Source organism: Eptatretus burgeri, chromosome 2, assembly GCF_056783735.1.
Source record: "Eptatretus burgeri isolate ZD-2024b chromosome 2, Ebu_testis_v1, whole genome shotgun sequence".
Lineage (NCBI taxonomy): Eukaryota > Metazoa > Chordata > Myxini > Myxiniformes > Myxinidae > Eptatretus > Eptatretus burgeri.
In genome coordinates, this window is record NC_140962.1 from 90230505 (window position 1) to 90249691 (window position 19187).

A 19187-nucleotide genomic window follows, 5' to 3' on the forward strand; every position below is an offset into this window, starting at 1 on the left:
AAATTACATAGAATAGAAATAACAATTAATGGGGCAAATTACATACAATAGAAATAACAAGGCATGGGGCAAATTATGTACAATAGAAATAACAATGAATGGGGCAAATTATGTACAACAGAAATAACAATGAATGGGGCAAATTACATACAATAGAAATAACAATGAATGGGGCAAATTACATACAATAGAAATAACAATGAATGGGGCAAATTACATACAATAGAAATAACAATGAATGGGGCAAATTATGTACAATAGAAATAACAATGAATGGGGCAAATTACATACAATAGAAATAACAATTAATGTGGCAAATTGTATACAATAGAAATAACAATGGGGCAAATTACATTCAATAGAAATAACGATGAATGGGGAAAATTACATACAATAGAAATAACAATGAATGGGGCAAATTACGTACAATAGAAATAACAATGAATGGGGAAAATTACATACCATATAAATAACAATGGGGCAAATTACATACAATAGAAATAACAATGAATGGGGCAAATTACATACAATAGAAATAATACCATCCTTTAGCAATCCTTTTAGCAAAGTGTTAACTTAAAAGCAAAGCAGTAAAATGTTTTAAGATTAGATTTTAAAACTTTAATAGAACCGGATGCCTTCAGGTGATCTGGGAGCTCATTCCACAGGCAGGATGAAACCGAGCAAAATGCCCGATCCCCCATGGTCTGCGGCCGCGTCCTGGGCATAGATAGAAGTCTGGCAGTGCTAGACCTAAGAGTGCGTGTGGGCATGTAATGGCCAAGTAAACTTGACAAATATTGGGGCTGGTGCCATGTAAGATCTTAAAAACCAAAAGTAAAATTTTAAACTCAGTTCGATATTTCACTGGCAACCATTGCAAGGAAGCCAACACAGGAGTGATGTGCTTCATTCTCTTTGTTTTGGTTAAAACCCATGCAGCACTATTCTGAACATGCTGCAGCTTTTGAAGTGATTTGGCATGTGGATCAAAAAAAGAGTGAATTACAGTAATCGAGCCTGGAACAGATGTATCAATTCATCCACCATATAATATGGATGCATTTCATGGTTCGATGATTGAATATGGTAGAAAATAACATAATCAATTAATATTTCCTGTGTGATTAATAAATGAGTGGTATATGCTGCATATGATTTACATTTTAGGCCTATGCAAACCATTTGATCAAATACTAAAATTTATTTGGCAACTTTTTTGACACATCCCTCCTCCATGTGATGCCTGGCGATGCTACGTATGACACCCCCAAAAAATACATGAACTCCCCCCCCCTTCCCCCTCCTCCAAAATATTCCCCTCTAGAATAGCCATTCCTCTCACAATGACACAAAATATATCCAAATTGATTTATTCAGTGAACAATCATGATATCTAGTGAGGTACAAGAAAATTATGAAATGCTTACAATGCATAATATTCATTTCCGAATGAAGGCCAAATTTGACTGCAAATGTGGGTGAATAAAATAATGATAAAATACAGTTTGTGTCTCTCTTCCACCCCCCCCCCCACACACACACACACACACACACACACACACACACACACACACACACACACACACACACACACACACACACACACACACACACACACACACACACACACACCCGTGATGCTGCGGGAAACACCCATGACCCACCCAACCCCAAGCGTCACGTATTTTGTGTACAACCCCAAAGATGGAATATTTGACTAAAGATAAGTTTATATGTTCTGATCACATAAGGCCTGAACAATTTCTGTTGCAGCCACGCAGCAGTTGGGTGAGACAAAGAATCTTATCGATTTGAAGGGAGGCGGAGATGGCGCCTTTTGTATTTTGAAGGAGACGTCTTTGGAGAACAACAGCACATGAGAATGGGGGAAAAAAAAAACTGTCGTGCGTGAGGACGTAGCCAATGGGTGTCGCTCTTACAGAGCACTGACCAATGGAAGAACGCGATGCGGGAAGATTTTGAATGCGTGCCGAGAGTGGCCGTTTGGTTGTGACCGCATAGGAAAGCGAGTAGGAAATGTCTGAGATCGTCGAGGACCCGGGGTCCCTCACAAAGGAACGTCTCAAGAACGAGCTGATCACTCACAACGTGGTGCTCCCTCCTGGAGACCAGCGGAAGCATGTGTACATCGAGTTGTACACGCAGTTCGTAATGCCCACGGCACGCAAGAGCCGGGCCCGGACGAGAGCCGAGTTTTCCAGCGACGAGGAAGAGGAGCCGAGTCGCACGCGCGTTACTCGATCTGCAAAAGTGAGGCTTGGCATTTGGGATGGTACAAATAATTGGTGTTCTTTTGGGGGAGAGGATTTATTTATTTGGGATTTAGGGATTCCTTTTTGGGGATCTCTTTTTATGGAAGTTGTGGCTTCGATGTATTGCGGTTCAAGGGGTTATTTTTGGGTTCGTGGAGTGGGGAGTGGTGGGGGGGGGTGGGGATTGGCAGGGGGTTGTTTTCTTTTGGGGGTTTGTGAGGTTGCTTTGTTGTGGGGATTGAGGATTTTGGGACGCTGTGTTAGTTTTGGGGATTCTGCAGGTTGTGATGGTTTTGGGGATTCGGGAGGTTGTGTTGGTTTTGGGGATTCTGGAGGTTGCGTTGGTTTTGGGGATTCTGGAGGTTGCGTTGGTTTTGGGGATTCTGGAGGTTGCGTTGGTTTTGGGGATTCTGGAGGTTGGGTTGGTTTTGGGTTTTCGGGAGGTTGTGTTGGTTTTGGGGGTTTGGGAGGTGGTGTTGGTTTTGGGGATTCGGGAGGTTGCGTTGGTTTTGGGGATTCTTGAGGTTGCGTTGGTTTTGGGGATTCTGGAGGTTGTGTTGGTTTTGGGGATTCTGGAGGTTGTGTTGGTTTTGGGGATTCGGGAGGTTGTGTTGATTTTGGGGATTCGGGAGGTTGTGATGGTTTGGGGCATTCGGGAGGTTGTGATGGTTTGGGGGATTCGGGAGGTTGTGTTGGTTTGGGGGATTCGGGAGGTTGTGTTGGTTTGGGGGATTCGGGAGGTTGTGTTGGTTTTGGGGATTCTGGAGGTTGCGTTGGTTTTGAGATTTCGGGAGGTGGTGTTGGTTTTGGGGATTCGGGAGGTTGTGTTGGTTTTGGGGATTCTGGAGGTTGTGTTGGTTTTGGGGATTCTGGAGGTTGTGTTGATTTTGGGGATTCGGGAGGTTGTGATGGTTTGGGGGATTCGGGAGGTTGTGATGGTTTGGGGGATTCGGGAGGTTGTGTTGGTTTTGTGGATTCTTGAGGTTGCGTTGGTTTTGGAGATTCTGGAGGTTGCGTTGGTTTTGGGGATTCTGGAGGTTGTGTTGCTTTTGGGGATTCTTCAGGTTGTGTTGGTTTTGGGGATTCTGGAGGTTGCGTTGGTTTTGGGGATTCTTGAGGTTGCGTTGGTTTTGGGGATTCTGGAGGTTGCATTGGTTTTGGGTTTTCGGGAGGTTGTGTTGGTTTTGGGGATTCGGGAGGTTGTGTTGGCTTTGGGGATTCGGGAGGTTGTGTTGGTTTTGGGGATTCGGGAGGTTGTGTTGGTTTTGGCGATTCGGGAGGTTGTGTTGGTTTTGGGGATTCGGGAGGTTGTGTTGGCTTTGGGGATTCGGGAGGTTGTGTTGGTTTTGGCGATTCGGGAGGTTGTGTTGGTTTTGGGGATTCGGGAGGTTGTGTTGGTTTTGGCGATTCGGGAGGTTATGTTGGTTTTGGCGATTCGGGAGGTTATGTTGGTTTTGGCGATTCGGGAGGTTATGTTGGTTTTGGCGATTCGGGAGGTTGTGTTGGTTTTGGGGATTCGGGAGGTTGTGTTGGTTTTGGCGATTCGGGAGGTTATGTTTTTACTCTGTCTGTCTGTCTGTCTGTCTGTCTGTCTGTCTGTCTGTCTGTCTGTCTGTCTGTCTGTCTGTCTGTGTGCAGAATATCTCAAAAAGTTGGGGACAGATTTGGATGAAACTTTGTGGACAGGTTGGGTGTGTGACAAGGACGAACTGGTTATATTTTGGTGAAGGTCCAGATCCGGATCCGACGACTAGAATTTTTTAAACGATTCTTCACTATTGAGAGATCGGGCTAAACCGATAATATAGCGCGATATCTCACAAAGTTGTGGACGGATTCGAGCGAAACATTGCGGACAGTTTGAGCGTGTGGTTAGGACGAATTGATTCGATTTTGGTGAAGATCCAAATCTGGATCTGTTTCCGAGAGTTATTTATTTTTAAAGTAATTCTTCACCATCAAGAGACAGGGCCAAAAACGATATAGTGCTGTATAGCATGATATTTCAAAAATGTAGTGGGCCCCATATGTTCTCCTGGATCAGTTTTTACATGGCAGAGGGATGCACTCTTCCATGTGCCCTTCTAGTTTTTTGGGTTGTTGGTGCTGTGATATGTACAGGTTGTTTTTTGTTTGTTTGTTTTTTTCTTTTGTTGTTTTGATGTGCTGTTCTTCATTATTTTTGAGATTTTGGATTAAGGAAGTTCAGCTTTTGAGAGCTGCCATGATAATATATCTGAACATGCACTGGGAATTTTTATGGTTTATATAAAAGTTATTTTGAAGCAGATCAAATTTCAGTGGAAGTCCCGGCACAGTAATTGCCTCCATCACCTGATGACGACGGAGATTATGTTTTCACCCGTCTGTCTGTTTGTCTGTCTGTGAGCAGGATATCTCAAAAAGTTGTAGACAGATTCGGATGACATTTCTTGGACAGGTTGGTTGTGTGACAAGGGCAAAATGATTAGGTTTTGGTGAAGAATCGGATCTGGATACGAGAATTTTTTAAGTGTTCTTCACCATTGAGAGATCGGGCCGAAAACTATACATAGCATGATATATCAAAAAGTTTTGGACAGATTCAGGCAAAACTTGGTGAACAGATTGGGTGTGTGACAAGGATTATGACAAGGACTAATTGTGCAAATCATGGCTGAATTGTGATTGGTTCTAAATGCCATGTGACCTGGTGCAAGCAATGTGCTGATGAGCCTAGAATATGTCAAAGTAACAATTTGAGTCATTTCGGACTTTGAGTCCAATTTGGATAAGTCCAAGTCAATTTGGATAGCGGATTATATTGCTCGACGCAAGCCCAATGTAGCTATAATAACTACAATGGTAAATTGTATTGTGACGATGCTTGCACTAATTTGACTATTGGTTCCAGTTACACACGCTTGTTAACTCCGCCACCGAAGGTGGATGCAGGTTATGTTTTCATCCACGTCTGTCTGGTCTGTGATTCCGTCTGTCTGTCTATGTCAGTCACCTACCTACAGGTCACAATTTTAAACCGATCTTCATGAAACTTCACCAAATGGTAGAGTTAGTCATAAGCAAGAAACTTTTGATTTTATGATCAAAAAGTTAACATGGGCCAAAGGTCAACAAATTCCTAAATTCATCAATTTTCATCCGATTGACTTGGAATTTGAAGAGGACTTACACATCTGGTCAGTGAATTTAACCTGCAATTATTTTTGAGGTCAATGTAAGCTAATAGGTCACTATATGCCAAGTTTCTGAAGTTCTCAATTTTCATCTGATTGACTTGAAATTTGAAGAAGATTTGCACATTTGGTCATTGAATTCAACTTCAAATTATTTTTTCGGTCAACGTAGGTCAAAAGGTCAACATCGACCGAATTTCTAAAATTGTCAATTTTCATCCAATTTACTTGAAATTTGAAGATAATTTTTTGCATATCAGCTCACTTAATTCAACCACCAATTATTTTTGAGGTCAACATAAGCTAAAAGGTCACGATATGCCAAATTTCTGAAGTTCTCAATTTTCATCTGATTGACTTGAAATTTGAAGAGTATTTACACATTTGGTCATTGAATTCAACTTCAAATTACTTTTGAGGTCAACATTGGACAAAAGTTCCAAAAGCTAAAAGATCAACATCTTCGGTGAAATTCCTAAAATCTTCAATTTTCATCCCATTGACTTGAAATTTGAACAGAATTTGAATATCAGCTTACTGAATTCAACCACCAATTATTTTTAAGGTAATTATTTTTTTGTTTAAGGGATTTTGCAAGCATTGTGCTCTGCACGATGATTCTTGTTACCTCCGCCACTGAAGGCGAAGGTGGTTCTGTTTTCACCCCTCCCTGTCTGTCTGTTTGTTTGTTTGTCTGTGTGCACGATATCTCAAAAAGTTGTGGACGGATTCGGCTAAAACTTGGTGGAGAAGTTGAGTATGTGACCATGACTAATCGATCCGATGTTAGTGAAGATCCGAATCCAAATCTGGATACGATAATTATTAAATTTTTTAAGTGATTCTTTTCCATTGAGAGGTAGGGTCAAAACCGAGAACTAGTATGATATTTCAAAAATGTATTGGGCCCGAAATGTTCTCGTGGCTCAGGCATTACGTGGCAGAGGTATGCTCTTGACCGAGTGCCCTTCTAGTTTGTTTGTTTGTTTGTCTATGAATAAGATATCTCTAAGTTGTGGATGGATTTGGGCTAAATTTAGTGGGCAGGTTCGATGTGTGACAAGGATGAAACTGTTCGATTTTGGTGAATATCCGGATCAAGATCTGGATACTAGAATTTTAAAGTGATTCTTCACCATTGTGGGATCGTGCCAAAAACAATATATAGCACGATATCTCAAAATCTTGTTGACGGATTCGGACGAAACTTGATGGATGAGTTGGGTAGGTGACAGGAACAAGCTGATTAGATTTTGGAGGTCTGGCTCCAGATCCGACCTGTCAGTGGGATACAAAACATAAACTGTTCAGCCTAGTTTTTCTTCTTTTCAGCAAGTTTATATTCCCTTTGTCTTCAAAGGCTGCGACATGTTTCAAGATCGGAACTACGGTACTTCATGCAGAAGAATGCTGTAAATTAGAAAATTACTTCAGTGCCAACCTGCTGATCGGCATCACACAGTGCGTGCACCAGACGTCGCCTGATATGTTGAAACAACCATGGCAGCCGCCCTGCAGCTGTTTGGCTGTGAGCTGTGTTACGAAATAACAATTGCTACCCAGGGCCCTCACCATAATTTGAGCACCGTGGTATCCAGTCGTGTAATGTCTTCGCCGCTAACATTAATGCCCGCGTTGGAGGTGAGCTCTCAGGCTGCTCGCTGTGTCTGTTCAGCAGAAATGGGCTGAACTGCCTGATAAGTTGACCGTCTATATTTAACCATTCTGCTTGCATTGGGCACAAAACCTGAATTGTTTGAAAGACATCATTTCCATGTTCATACTGGAACATGATGTCTTATTATGTTCATACTCTCCTAGTCCTTGCAAAGTATACCGGGACATGGTTGAATTCGGTGACCTAATATGCAAACACCGGAAAGTGATTGCAGGCAGGACAGCCCTGTTTACATTCCCTTTCAACTACAGTGCAGTATGCTCCAAAGTCCCCAGCTTGCGTAACACCTTGGGAGCAGCTCTTCGTGTGCACGCAGTTGGATTATAATGAACTTCTGATTAGTGGAGTGCACGTCTCAATCAAAAGTTATTTAATTGGATTTAACTATGAAAAGTCTTGCGAAGCCATGCAGAGTTTTTTTTTTTTTTTTTTTTTAATTATGATAAATAGTACACTTTAAAAGAAAAGTTAATGTGCTATGCTGTATTAATATTGGCTAATTCTTACGCTTCACATCAGTTTATTCTGTAAATCTCACAAATAATGAATGTGTTATCACTGAGAAAGCAATGGCAAACCATCCAGTGTTTTCCTTCTATCCAGCAGTGCTCGGATAGTCGAGGTAGAGCACTTCACTTTGGGCCATCTAGTCAGTGCTTGATTCCCGACCCGACGATAAGGTCTCTCAGATTGGTGCTTTGCATGCAGGGTGAGGCATCGTTGAGTGCACCGGCTCTCGGAGGGACGTTGAGTCGTGTCCTGTCTATGAGCCTTAGTCGGTAGACGTTAAAGATCCCACGGTGTAGAAGGTCTATTTTGCAAGGACTACGAGAGTTATCGCTGGCACCCTGAACAAGTTACAAATTCCTCTCCTGACTACTAGGAAAGCAAAGTCGAGGCACCCAGTGTAATCCTTCCCATGAGACTTTTATCAGCACAGAATCTGCCTTTGGGCATAATACTAGAGGAAGAGGTGTCGAGCATATACTGTGGTTCATTCATGATAACATGGCAAAATGTACCATCTCCTTACTCATCGGTACAACACCAGGACCGCCACTGCCACACACGCACTCCGCATTACACAAACCTATCTTGAAACTGTCATTGTTGTTGCTGTCGTCGTCGTCGCCACTGCTGCTGCTTCAAGCCCCATTCGTTAACATGAATTATAATTTGTTCGACTGTTCCTCACTGTTAAGGAGCAAACATTAAAAAGCACCATCGCCGGCACCATGATCGGTTCACCAATCATTCATGAACTCCTCTGCCGAAATCCACCAACCGATAGAGCAAAAGAACAGAGAACAATAGTGAAACACCAGATGGTTTTCCTTCTAGGTTTGCATTTGGTAACCTTGCACACACATAACTAATCCCTGACAATGTAAATCTGCCTTTCTTGCAGCTTGCAGCTTAAGAGAAAGGGTGTTTTGCAGTTCAGGTGCCCATTCATGTACTATCGCTATCATCTTCACGTGCTTGATTCTGGTACTGCCATCAACATCAAACGTGTATTGACCCGTAAACATTTTGTCACAATTGACTCGGTTCGCCCTTAGGTGTAAGAAAGCCTGGTACGCTTCTCAAAGGATCGTTTTAAGAAGTATTCAAAAATTAATGTGCGATGTCGAGAACTTTTAAGAACCAAACTATGGCAATCGTGTGTGTGTGTGTGCGTGCGTGCGCGCGCGCCAGTCAGTGCCATGACCTGTTGTACCATTTGAGCTTTTGTCATCAAATTTTCAACCAAACCCTTATTATGAAAATATGGAGGACAAATTCATATTCGGGTCAAAAGTCAAGGTCACATAAAATCATCAATTTTCATGCCATTAACTTGAAATTTTAACATAATTTGCACATTGGGTCACTGAAATCGGTTCACCAATAAAAAGCTAGAAGCCTAATATTTTTGAGGTCCAAAGGGCAAGGTCGCAGTGACTGATTTCACAAAGACCAGTCGATGACTGCTTGATTGTGTGTCTGTCTGTCTGTCCAGGCCCGAACTTTTTGTTAACCATTTGAGCTTTTGTCATCAAATTTTCAACAAATCTTTATGATGAGAAAATGGAGAATACGAATGAATACATTTTACATGTTTTTTGGGGGGGGATCATTACCTCCACCACCGAAGGTGAAGGAGGTTATGTTTTCACCCCTCCCTGTCTGTTTGTTTGTTTGTTTGTTTGTCTGTGTGCAGGATATCTCAAAAAGTTGTCGACGGATTCGGACAAAACTTGGTGGACAGGTTGTGTGTGTGTGTGTGTGTGTGTGTGTGTGTGTGTGTGTGTGTGTGTGTGTGTGTGTGTGTGTGTGTGTGTGTGTGTGTGTGTGTGTGTGTGTGTGTGTGTGTGCCTACAACAAAATTATTCGATTTTGGTGAAGATCCAAATCCGAATCTGAATACGAGATTTGTTTAATTTTTAAATGGATTCTTCACCATTTAGAGATGGGGCCAAAAACGATACATAACATGATATTTCAAAAATGTATTGGGTCCGATATGTTCTCGTGGATCAGGCATTGCGTGGCGGGGGTATGCGCTCTACCGAGTGCCCTTTTAGTTTTTCGATGTTTTCGTCACGTTTAGTTTGAGCACAAAGCGGACACAGGCTCACTTTGCATTTAGGGGTGCTTTCTCGGTTTTTTTTTTTTCATGAGCTAACACCTTCCCAAGAAGGGCACTCGACCCAAGTGTGAAGAGTTTTCAGAGGCATCCACAGAACGACAAACACGTAACCTGCTATTTCATGATGGAGCAGATAGTCTGTGATGACCACAGATGGATACCTCTCAAAATTGTACTCTCAACCGCACAGATACACGCATCTAATCCGATTTGTGTCTTGCATTTTGTCTCCATCTCCATAATAAGCCATGGTTATCTGATGAATGGTATGCGACTTTGTCGCCAACCTCAGCAGCCCATGAAACATAATTATGTGAAATTATTTAAAAGCTGTTGCAATATACTTGACAAGAATTTCTCATGAGTATATACGTGCATTCCATTGATAGTTTTGAGTTCCACCCGAGTTTGGCTTGGCAATGGTGGATACAACTGCTTTCTCCTTTTGGGGAATTTGTTTTTTATATCTCTCGTGTTTTTTCGATGGTCAAAGTTTTTTGTTTTTTTTTTCATCTTGTACGTGATGAAATTTTACTGTTAATACAATTATATTAATTATAACTGCTTTTATTGCTCTCTTGGCTGGCTGTCAGGATACCTTAGAGGTACAGAAAGGTACACACACTCACTTTTCAGCAATCTAGCCTGGCTTTGAATCGAGACCCAGCTATAAACTGTCATCCTGGTGTTTTACAGGCAAGGTGATTCATCAATGTGTGTGCCGTCTCTCGGATGAACGTTAAATGTGTGGGTCTGCTGGCATTAGTTGGTGAACGTTAAAGATCCCATGGTGTTTTTCACAAAGGGTAGGTGAGTCATCGCCTGCAACATGGCCAAAAATTCCAAAATTCTTGCCATAACCAAAATTCTTGCCATAACCACTGTCCCAAGGGAACGAGTGCAAAAGGTTCTGGGCCCAATCTTATTCCTGATCTTGATCAATGATCTCTCTGACTGGAAAATCCTCTATCTATTCGCTGATGACTCCGCCCTCTGCTGAGACATCCCTCATCCTTCAGATAGGCAGGCTGCAGCCTCTTCCCTCTCTTCAGACCTTGGAGAAAAAAAAATCACAAGCTGATGAAACACTTGGAATATGTCTTTCACTCCTGACAAATCTCACTCTCACTATATCTTTCCGAAAGGACCATTTGGCAAACCCTCCTATCAACTTTCTTAACAATCCTCATGAGGAAGTTCAGTTCCTCAAACTCCTGGGTCTCACGATCAGTCATGATCTTTCTTGGGCAAACCACATTTCAAAGTTGGCCTCCAAAGCCATCCACCATCTGGGCATCCTCCATTGTACAAAGTCTTACCTTGACACACCTGAACTATCCACCTTGTAAAATCCTATCCACCTTCAAGGCCTTCATCCACAGCTTAATGGAGTTCTGCTCTCCCCTCTGGGCTGGCTCCCCTGCATTAAATCTTGCTCAGCTTGACGCCATGGGAACCTAGGCCTTTAAGATTATTGGAATCTCCTGCAATGAAGCCGAGTCTTTGGGCTTATCACTTCACCATCACCAACAGGTCGCTAGTGTCTGCCTTTTACCGCCTTCTTTCTGGTGTTGCAACTTCTGCTCTTTCTGTGCTTTGTCCGCCCCCCCCCCTCCCCAAACCCCTCACGTTTCTGGAGGGCTCACGTGGTCCACCATCAAATCCCCTTCTGGTGAAACTCCTAAAATCAAAGGATCACTCCTCAACTCCACTCATTTTTTCCTCTGTTTTTTTTTTCCGCCTGTGGAACCAACTTCCTCATTCTCTTCAATCTCCGTCAGGTCTTCAAGACAGCTGTTCACCACCATCTCAGATTGTCCCCAATCCAAAACCATGATATTTTCAACCCTCGTTAAGAAGCCTCTTTTCAACCCCCTCACCAAACTCCACCCCAATCCCCCCTCCTCCTCCCAAATTTCAAGTTTTCCATCCTGAGAGTAATGTGAACAAAACCATGATCTTTTCGACCCCCCCCCCCCACCACCCAAATTCCTCCTCCTTTCAAATTTCCAGTTTTCCCTCCGAAGAGTATCCATCTTTTTCTATCCTATCCATGAGAATATCTAAAAATTTCCTTCTGTATCCATATTGTCCACCCCATGCATCCTCTCCTGCCCTCCGTTCCTCCCCACACCCATTGTTTGTCCAATTCTCCCTCTGTCATGGCCTTTAACTCTGCTGTTGGTGTTTTCCCCTGCTCTCTGCTGCTCCTTTTGCGTGCGTCTCCTGTTCCTTTTGCGTCCTGTTTTTCATGTTTTGCGTCCTGTTTTAGTCTGTTCCATCCTGATCCGTACAGTGTAATCGCTCTTCCACGAGCCTCGACTATATATCTACCAAAAGCATTATTTGCTGGGGGGTACGGTTGTGCCCGCTGATATGATCTGCATTGTTGAATTCTCTGCCTTGTTTTCTACACAATGCAATTGTAGCTCTAACAAGTGATATAAATTCCAACATAAAACACATTACTTGTGAATTCTCTTTCATTTCCTGCTACTTTAAATTTTTCATACATCCACACATAATTAATAGGTTAATAGTGTGAAATATATGATCACTTTAACAAGTACTGTATTGTACAAGTTAATGAGGTCAGACAATGTTGGTTAGCCCCCCGCCCCTCCCAAACACCCCAAATCCGAATGAAGGCCAAATCTGTGTCAGACTTGCGAAAAATAAGTGGAACATTGATTTAATCCAAAAAGCCAATCTTGTGCTTCAAGTGACAAGCACTTATTTCATGTCCTCTTGCCATCGTAACTCAAAGCTTGGTGTGCGTTTGTATTGAGCACTTGTTGATGTTGCTGACCTTGTTGACATTTGGTTGACAAGTGGTCCAACTCAAGAGGCCCATGTCATGGCACTCGAGCGCAAGCCTTCATGAAGTATTCTCCAATCATTTGCAAAACTATATATGGGGAGGTGGCAGTTTATTTTGCGAGCTGCTTTTGTTTTTATTGCAATGCTTTAAGTGCACGTGCTGTAAGAAGGGTTCTCCACCTTGACGTCCATCCGAGTGATGGCGCACACGTCGATACATCGCCCTTCACCCGAAACACCGAGATGACAGTTTATAGCTGCGTCCAGATTTGAACCCAGGCATGACAGCTCAAAGTCGGGTGTGCAAACCCCTAAGCTATACCACCAGCCCATATGTTTTTTTTTTCTAATCCTTTACAGGTTTGATAAAAAATCATTATCATTCCGGTGAGAACCCTTGGTGGTATTTTCCATTTTCACCGGAGTCTCCATTGTAAATAATTGAGTTGTATCTTTTGGCCAATTACTATCTTCACCTTAAATTATGTATACATTCGTCATGGATGTTTTCATCCAACTAGCCAGGAGGCGACAATGGTTCGCGGGCATTATTGAACAATGCCACGATAGGTACAATTGAGTTGGTGGAAGCTTTTGAGGAAGCCCTACCGTAAACACCTATCTCTTCCATCAAAATTGACCAAATCAAATCGGATTTTTTTATATGTTGTACTTCTGGACATTACGCACAGCTTCTGGGAAATGAAATTGCGAAAAAAAAATCGAAAATAAAAATGAATAATAAATGTTCAAGTGGGCGTGGCTCCGCCCACAAGAAGCGTGGGATGCCCCTCATACAAAAAGACACAACTAGACCATGATATCTAGCTTATGTCCAAGTTTCATCAAGATCGCATCAAACGTCATGGAGCTATGCTCTGGAGAGAGTCACAAACAGACAGACAGACACACAGACACAACTAGACCATGATATCCAGCTTGTGTCCAAGTTTCATCAAGATCGGATCAAACGTCACGGAGCTATGCTCTGGAGAGAGTCACAAACAGAGAGACAGACACAGACACAATTAGACCATGATACCTAGCTTCTGTCCAAGTTTCATCAATATCGGATCAAACGTCATGGAGCTATGCTCTGGAGAGAGTCACAAACAGACAGACAGACACACAGACACAACTAGACCATGATATCCAGCTTGTGTCCAAGTTTCATCAAGATCGGATCAAACGTCACTGAGCTATGCTCTGGAGAGAGTCACAAACAGACACACAGACACAACAAAAATAGTGGTCACTGCTGACGCCCGTGAACCAAAAATGGCGAGGTAGTTTTCTTCATGGATCCAAGTACTGCAGCCATTTTTTTTGCTTCAGAAATGATCAAGTTGCTCTCTCAAATGATCTACCAGGAAACGCCGCTTGCATACTAATCGACGGTGTAGATTTCCAATGTAAGTTGTGGTCAGATTAACAGTCAAGCTCCCCTGCATGTTTCATCATAAATTTGCTGCAATTGCTTTCCAATTTTGACATCTAAAACAATTGTCTGCATAATATGAGCTCAACAGCATATCCGTTGACTACGCTGCCATCACTTTATCACTTGACCTTTCAGCTCATTGTCTCTAGACATGCTGCGGCGATTGAATTTTTTTGGAGCACGTTACTACCTCAAATGTGAATCAAACTTTATACTGGTGTTTAAAACGTGTTAATATGTTCTCAGGAAGTTAGGGGGTGCATAATATATGATGATTAATTGGGAGGACATTCGCAGAATTACAAAGGCATGACGTCATCATTTGCCACCATTGCAATTAAGTGAAGAATTAAAAATCTGTCCCAACCTGTTGTCTTCCACCATGGTTCAAATTTATCTTGGACAATTTAAACTTTTTATTTTATTTTGAAATGTAGACGAAGAATGAGATACATGAACATTCTGTATGTAGATTACAGTCCTGAGTGAAGGTTCAGCATCACGGAGATTCAGTAATGATCTAGAAAGAAACATCCAGTTTGTTTGTTTTCCAGAAATCGTACCAAAAGAAAACAGTTGTGGAAGAGGATCCACAGAACTCTGAGAAGGATGTAAGTGTACTCTCGCACAATTTGAAAGCTCAAGATCCACAGAACAATGCCAAGGATTTGAGTGCACTCTCAGACACTGCGCTCCATGAACTTCTGGACCAACAGGGTGTCTTTTCAGGACCCATCACAGGTATGTGGGGCAGTGTCTGTTGAACTTCACCCACCTTGGAGCACCCACCTTCACCCACCCACCTTGAGCAAGTTGTGAAGTGACAATTTGTACAAAATAGCTTCCCCTCATTTAGCAAAGTTCCTGCTTTCTGAAGGGTTAGCACCCTGACTCGGCTGTCCATAGCATAAAATGCATTGTGCGTTGATTGATTGACAATTGTGGATGTTCATGCCAATTTCCCCACACCCATGCAGTGTTCTAAGGAACTGTGAGTGGGGAAGTGAAGAAATGATAATGTGGAAATGTGTTGTGTTTTTCGTGTTGAAATGGCTGCTTCCGAACATGAGCAAACGCAAACCAATTTAACTGGCCCAAGACTGTTGTTCATTTGCTTCAGCAAGGGTTGTCCAAACAGTACAACTTCTGAAAAGCTGGCTGACTTTGATTCAAACTCATTATGCTTCTGCCTATCAGATAGGGAGAGGCTATATACCTGTTGTATGGTTTGTTTTTACAATTGGTGCCCCCAATTACAATGGTACCGAAGAGTTTTTTCGACCCCCTAGGAGTACTAAACCACCATTTAGAAAAAAAAAAATTCGTCCTTTTGCTTTTTTCTGCCAATGTCCAAGCTGTATCTCAGAGCCGGCTGTGACTTTCAGAATAAAATTTTGCATCACGAATGGGAATTGACTTTTTTTTTTCTACCTTAAACTAATTTTAAGGTCATGACCTAATTATAGACATTTCAACATTTTCGCCATAACTTGACTAATATTTGTCCAATAAGAACGAAATTACCCTCACTAGATAACGTAGAATAAGGCGCATTTACAATTAATTTACATCATACCCCTCCAGGTTAAAGGTCATGGTCAACTGGCAGTCTGAAAAAAATGATGCAATTTTTGTCAACGCTCAATTTTGCCAATGCAGAATCTCAAAGACCACTTGGCTTTCCAAGGTGTTCTTCCATCATAATAGTGTACTTGCATTGAACTTGTGCACCTGATATTTGATTAGTGTCCTTGACTTATGTTTTCGGATTGTGACCGAATTAACAAAAAACACATTTTTCATCACAACTTGAATAATTTTCCTCTGATTTTCATGATGTTGAGCTTTTTTGGATAGAACGTAGATGGTTGCACATTTTCTTAATTTACACTCTATCCCTAAATGGTGAAGGTCAAGGTCAGATGGCAGTCTGAAAAAAAAAAATATCGCCATCGTTGGATAAGTCGCGTAAGTCGAGGCCAAGGGTAAGTCGCTGGCGATCACCAAGGGTAAGCCTTCCCCGGCTTACCCTTGGCGATCACTTTGTGATCGCAGATATCTAATTTTTGCTGTTTTAATTTCATTCAAAAGCATGTATTTTGATCAAAGTTTTGTTGTTGCAGCCAGCACACGCAAGGTTCTTGAGAATAAACTGAAAGACGTCATGAATGAGGACAGTCCTTTGAAAACGGACTTTGAAAAGAACAACTCATCAGGCCATTCAGAGGTTTCCCTGAAGGAGACCCTTTTTGATGGTTACAGTGACACAGATGAAGAGGAAGGTGAGAAAACGTGCAAAATTGCAAGTATCTATACCAGAGAGGTTCAATGTGGAAGGTGGGGAGAGAATTAAGAGCATAAACCTTGGAGGAAAACGATGAATGGAAATTCAATAAAAGTGGAGTTGAAGAGAATAATGAATATACGAGAAAGGAGATTGTAATAACATGGATTTCAATGGCACATAAGAAAGGGTGGTGGGGGGGGGGGTACGTGGAGGGTTTAAAATCACCTAATTTTATTTAACAGACCTCGTTCACACTGCAAAGTATTCCATTTCCAGAGCAGCTGAAGTAGCACCCTCTACAATCATCCCCCACATTCACCCAGACTTTCAATGTATTCCTGCAGCACACCTTCATATGTTTTCTGAACTCGCAATCTAAACTGTGATTTGATCAAATGTCATCACATTCCCAGCCCTCTGTCATCATGCTCCCAAGCCCCCTGATATGCCGAGAACTTGGCAGATGTCTTTTGAAAGTTAAGATAGATGTTTGGTGCTCTGCAAGATTGACGGGTTGCTGGAAATTTAGGCAAAGCAGGCTGAACTGGCATCCAGTTATAAGGAACGAGCAGTTGTTTTTGTCAGATTTAGAACTGTCTGCTATCCAAGAGTGGTGCATTGGTCTGCAAAGCATTTTCCAAATTAAAAAAAATAATAATTGAAAGCTCAAGATTCCCTGCGGTCAAATTGCGGACAACAGAAAAGGCATGGTAGTGCCAATAACATGGGTTAAACTCTTCTGTATGTGTATGGCAACATGAACCGAGGTTTCTGTATTTTTGTTATCAAATAAACATGCCGCGATTATCGGGAATTGAGGTGTTATTCCGAAATGCTTATTCGTTTCTTAACCCATTTCATCCGGACGGGGTGCAATGCTCACACATCATGACCGCAATTATGTGAATGACTTCCACTAGAAGCACCCGCTCCCTACGGGAGCCGGCAAGGGGTCATGTTAATGCCTATTTTACTGCAAGGGGTCCCAGGATTACACACCCAAAAAATGGTTGCGATCGGTTCAGCCGTTTTCCCGGTACCTGGGAACAGACGGACGGACGGTGAATTATCGTAAGATGGAAGTTTTTCATGAGGTATTTTTGTAGAAGATAGCCAGGTTTAAAAAGCTTGCAAATATGTTCCTATGATCTGATGTCTTCCAGGCAATAGAACGTCTGACTATGTCGTAAACATGGAAATATTGTCTATTGTTAGATTTTTCCCATCACTGTTCCCTCCTATGAACTTCACAGAAAATACCGAACTGCTGTCTTTACATTGCATGAAGGAAAGACTCAATTTTTCTGCAAAACCTGATAATGTCTGTTGTTTTTCGATGAGGTTTGTGACCAGATCGATATGAGACCAATAAATCTTAACAAGGTTTGACGCAGGAGGAGGCCATTTGGCCCATCATTCCTGTACAGCACATTGGTTCAAGGTACAAACTTGTAACAAAAGTGTATATGGTGCAAAGATGAACTGTTTCGATTTGGAGGTCAAAAGTCATGTGACCTTGCGTTTAAAGTGACAAATTTTGCATGCTTGCACATGCAGTGACCTTTGCGCTCCTTCGGTCGCCTCGCTCCAAATCGGATTCATATATGCTATACTCTGGGGAAGCCGTTTTAGATACAAAACTAAACCGTCGGTCCTCAGCAGCCACCGGAACAGAGTGGGAGAGAGTGAGGGAAGAAGGGGGAGAGAGTGAGGGAAAAAGGCGAAAAGAGTGAGGAAAGAAGGGGAAGAAGGCGAAGAGAGTGGGGGAAGAAGGCGAAGAGAGTGGGGGAAGAAGGCGAAGAGAGTGGGGGAAGAAGGCGAAGAGAGTGGGGGGAGAAGGCGAAGAGAGTGGGGGAAGAAGGCGAAGAGAGTGGGGGAAGAAGGCGAAGAGAGTGAGGGAAGAAGGCGAAGAGAGTGAGGGAAGAAGGCGAAGAGAGTGAGGGAAGAAGGCGAAGAGAGTGAGGGAAGAAGGCGAAGAGAGTGAGGGAAGAAGGCGAAGAGAGTGAGGGAAGAAGGCGAAGAGAGTGAGGGAAGAAGGCGAAGAGAGTGAGGGAAGAAGGCGAAGAGAGTGAGGGAAGAAGGCGAAGAGAGTGAGAGTAAAGGCGTGGGAGAGAGTGAGAGTGAAGGCGTGGGAGAGAGTGAGAGTGAAGGCGTGGGAGAGAGTGAGAGTGAAGGCGTGGGAGAGAGTGAGAGTGAAGGCGTGGGAGAGAGTGAGAGTGAAGGCGTGGGAGAGAGTGAGAGTGAAGGCGTGGGAGAGAGTGAGAGTGAAGGCGTGGGAGAGAGTGAGAGTGAAGGCGTGGGAGAGAGTGAGAGTGAAGGGGTGGGAGAGAGTGAGATTGAAGGGGTGGGAGAGAGTGAGAGTGAAGGGGTGGGAGAGAGTGAGAGTGAAGGGGTGGGAGAGAGTGAGAGTGAAGGGGTGGGAGAGAGTGAGAGTGAAGGGGTGGGAGAGAGTGAGAGTGAAGGGGTGGGAGAGAGTGAGAGTGAAGGGGTGGGAGAGAGTGAGAGGGAAGGGGGGGGAGAGAGTGAGAGTGAAGGGGTGGGAGAGAGGGAGAGTGAAGGGGTGGGAGAGAGGGAGAGTGAAGGGGTGGGAGAGAGGGAGAGGGAAGGGGTGGGAGGGAGTGAGAGTGAACGGGTGGGAGAGAGTGAGAGTGATGGGGTGGGAGAGAGGGAGAGTGAAGGGGTGGGAGAGAGGGAGAGTGAAGGGGTGGGAGAGAGGGAGAGTGAAGGGGTGGGAGGGAGTGAGTGGGAGAGTGAAGGGGTGGGAGGGAGTGAGAGGGAGAGTGAAGGGGTGGGAGGGAGTGAGAGGGAGAGTGAAGGGGTGGGAGGGAGTGAGAGGGAAGTGAAGGGGTGGGAGGGAGTGAGAGCGAGAGTGAAGGG

At 43.2% G+C, this 19187-nt stretch overlaps 1 protein-coding gene across 1 annotated transcript in view; it reads left to right on the forward strand.

Moving 5' to 3' along the window:
• Positions 1 to 1961: 1961 nt before the first annotated feature.
• TMPO (thymopoietin) overlaps positions 1962 to 19187 on the forward strand; it is a 35743-nt gene continuing 18517 nt past the window's right edge. Inside the window, exons 1-3 of the mRNA XM_085870268.1 lie at positions 1962 to 2274; positions 14578 to 14764; positions 16147 to 16305. Coding sequence (XP_085726394.1) covers positions 2041 to 2274; positions 14578 to 14764; positions 16147 to 16305 — 580 coding nt within the window. The 5' untranslated portion in view covers positions 1962 to 2040. The remainder of the gene's footprint in view (positions 2275 to 14577; positions 14765 to 16146; positions 16306 to 19187) is intronic.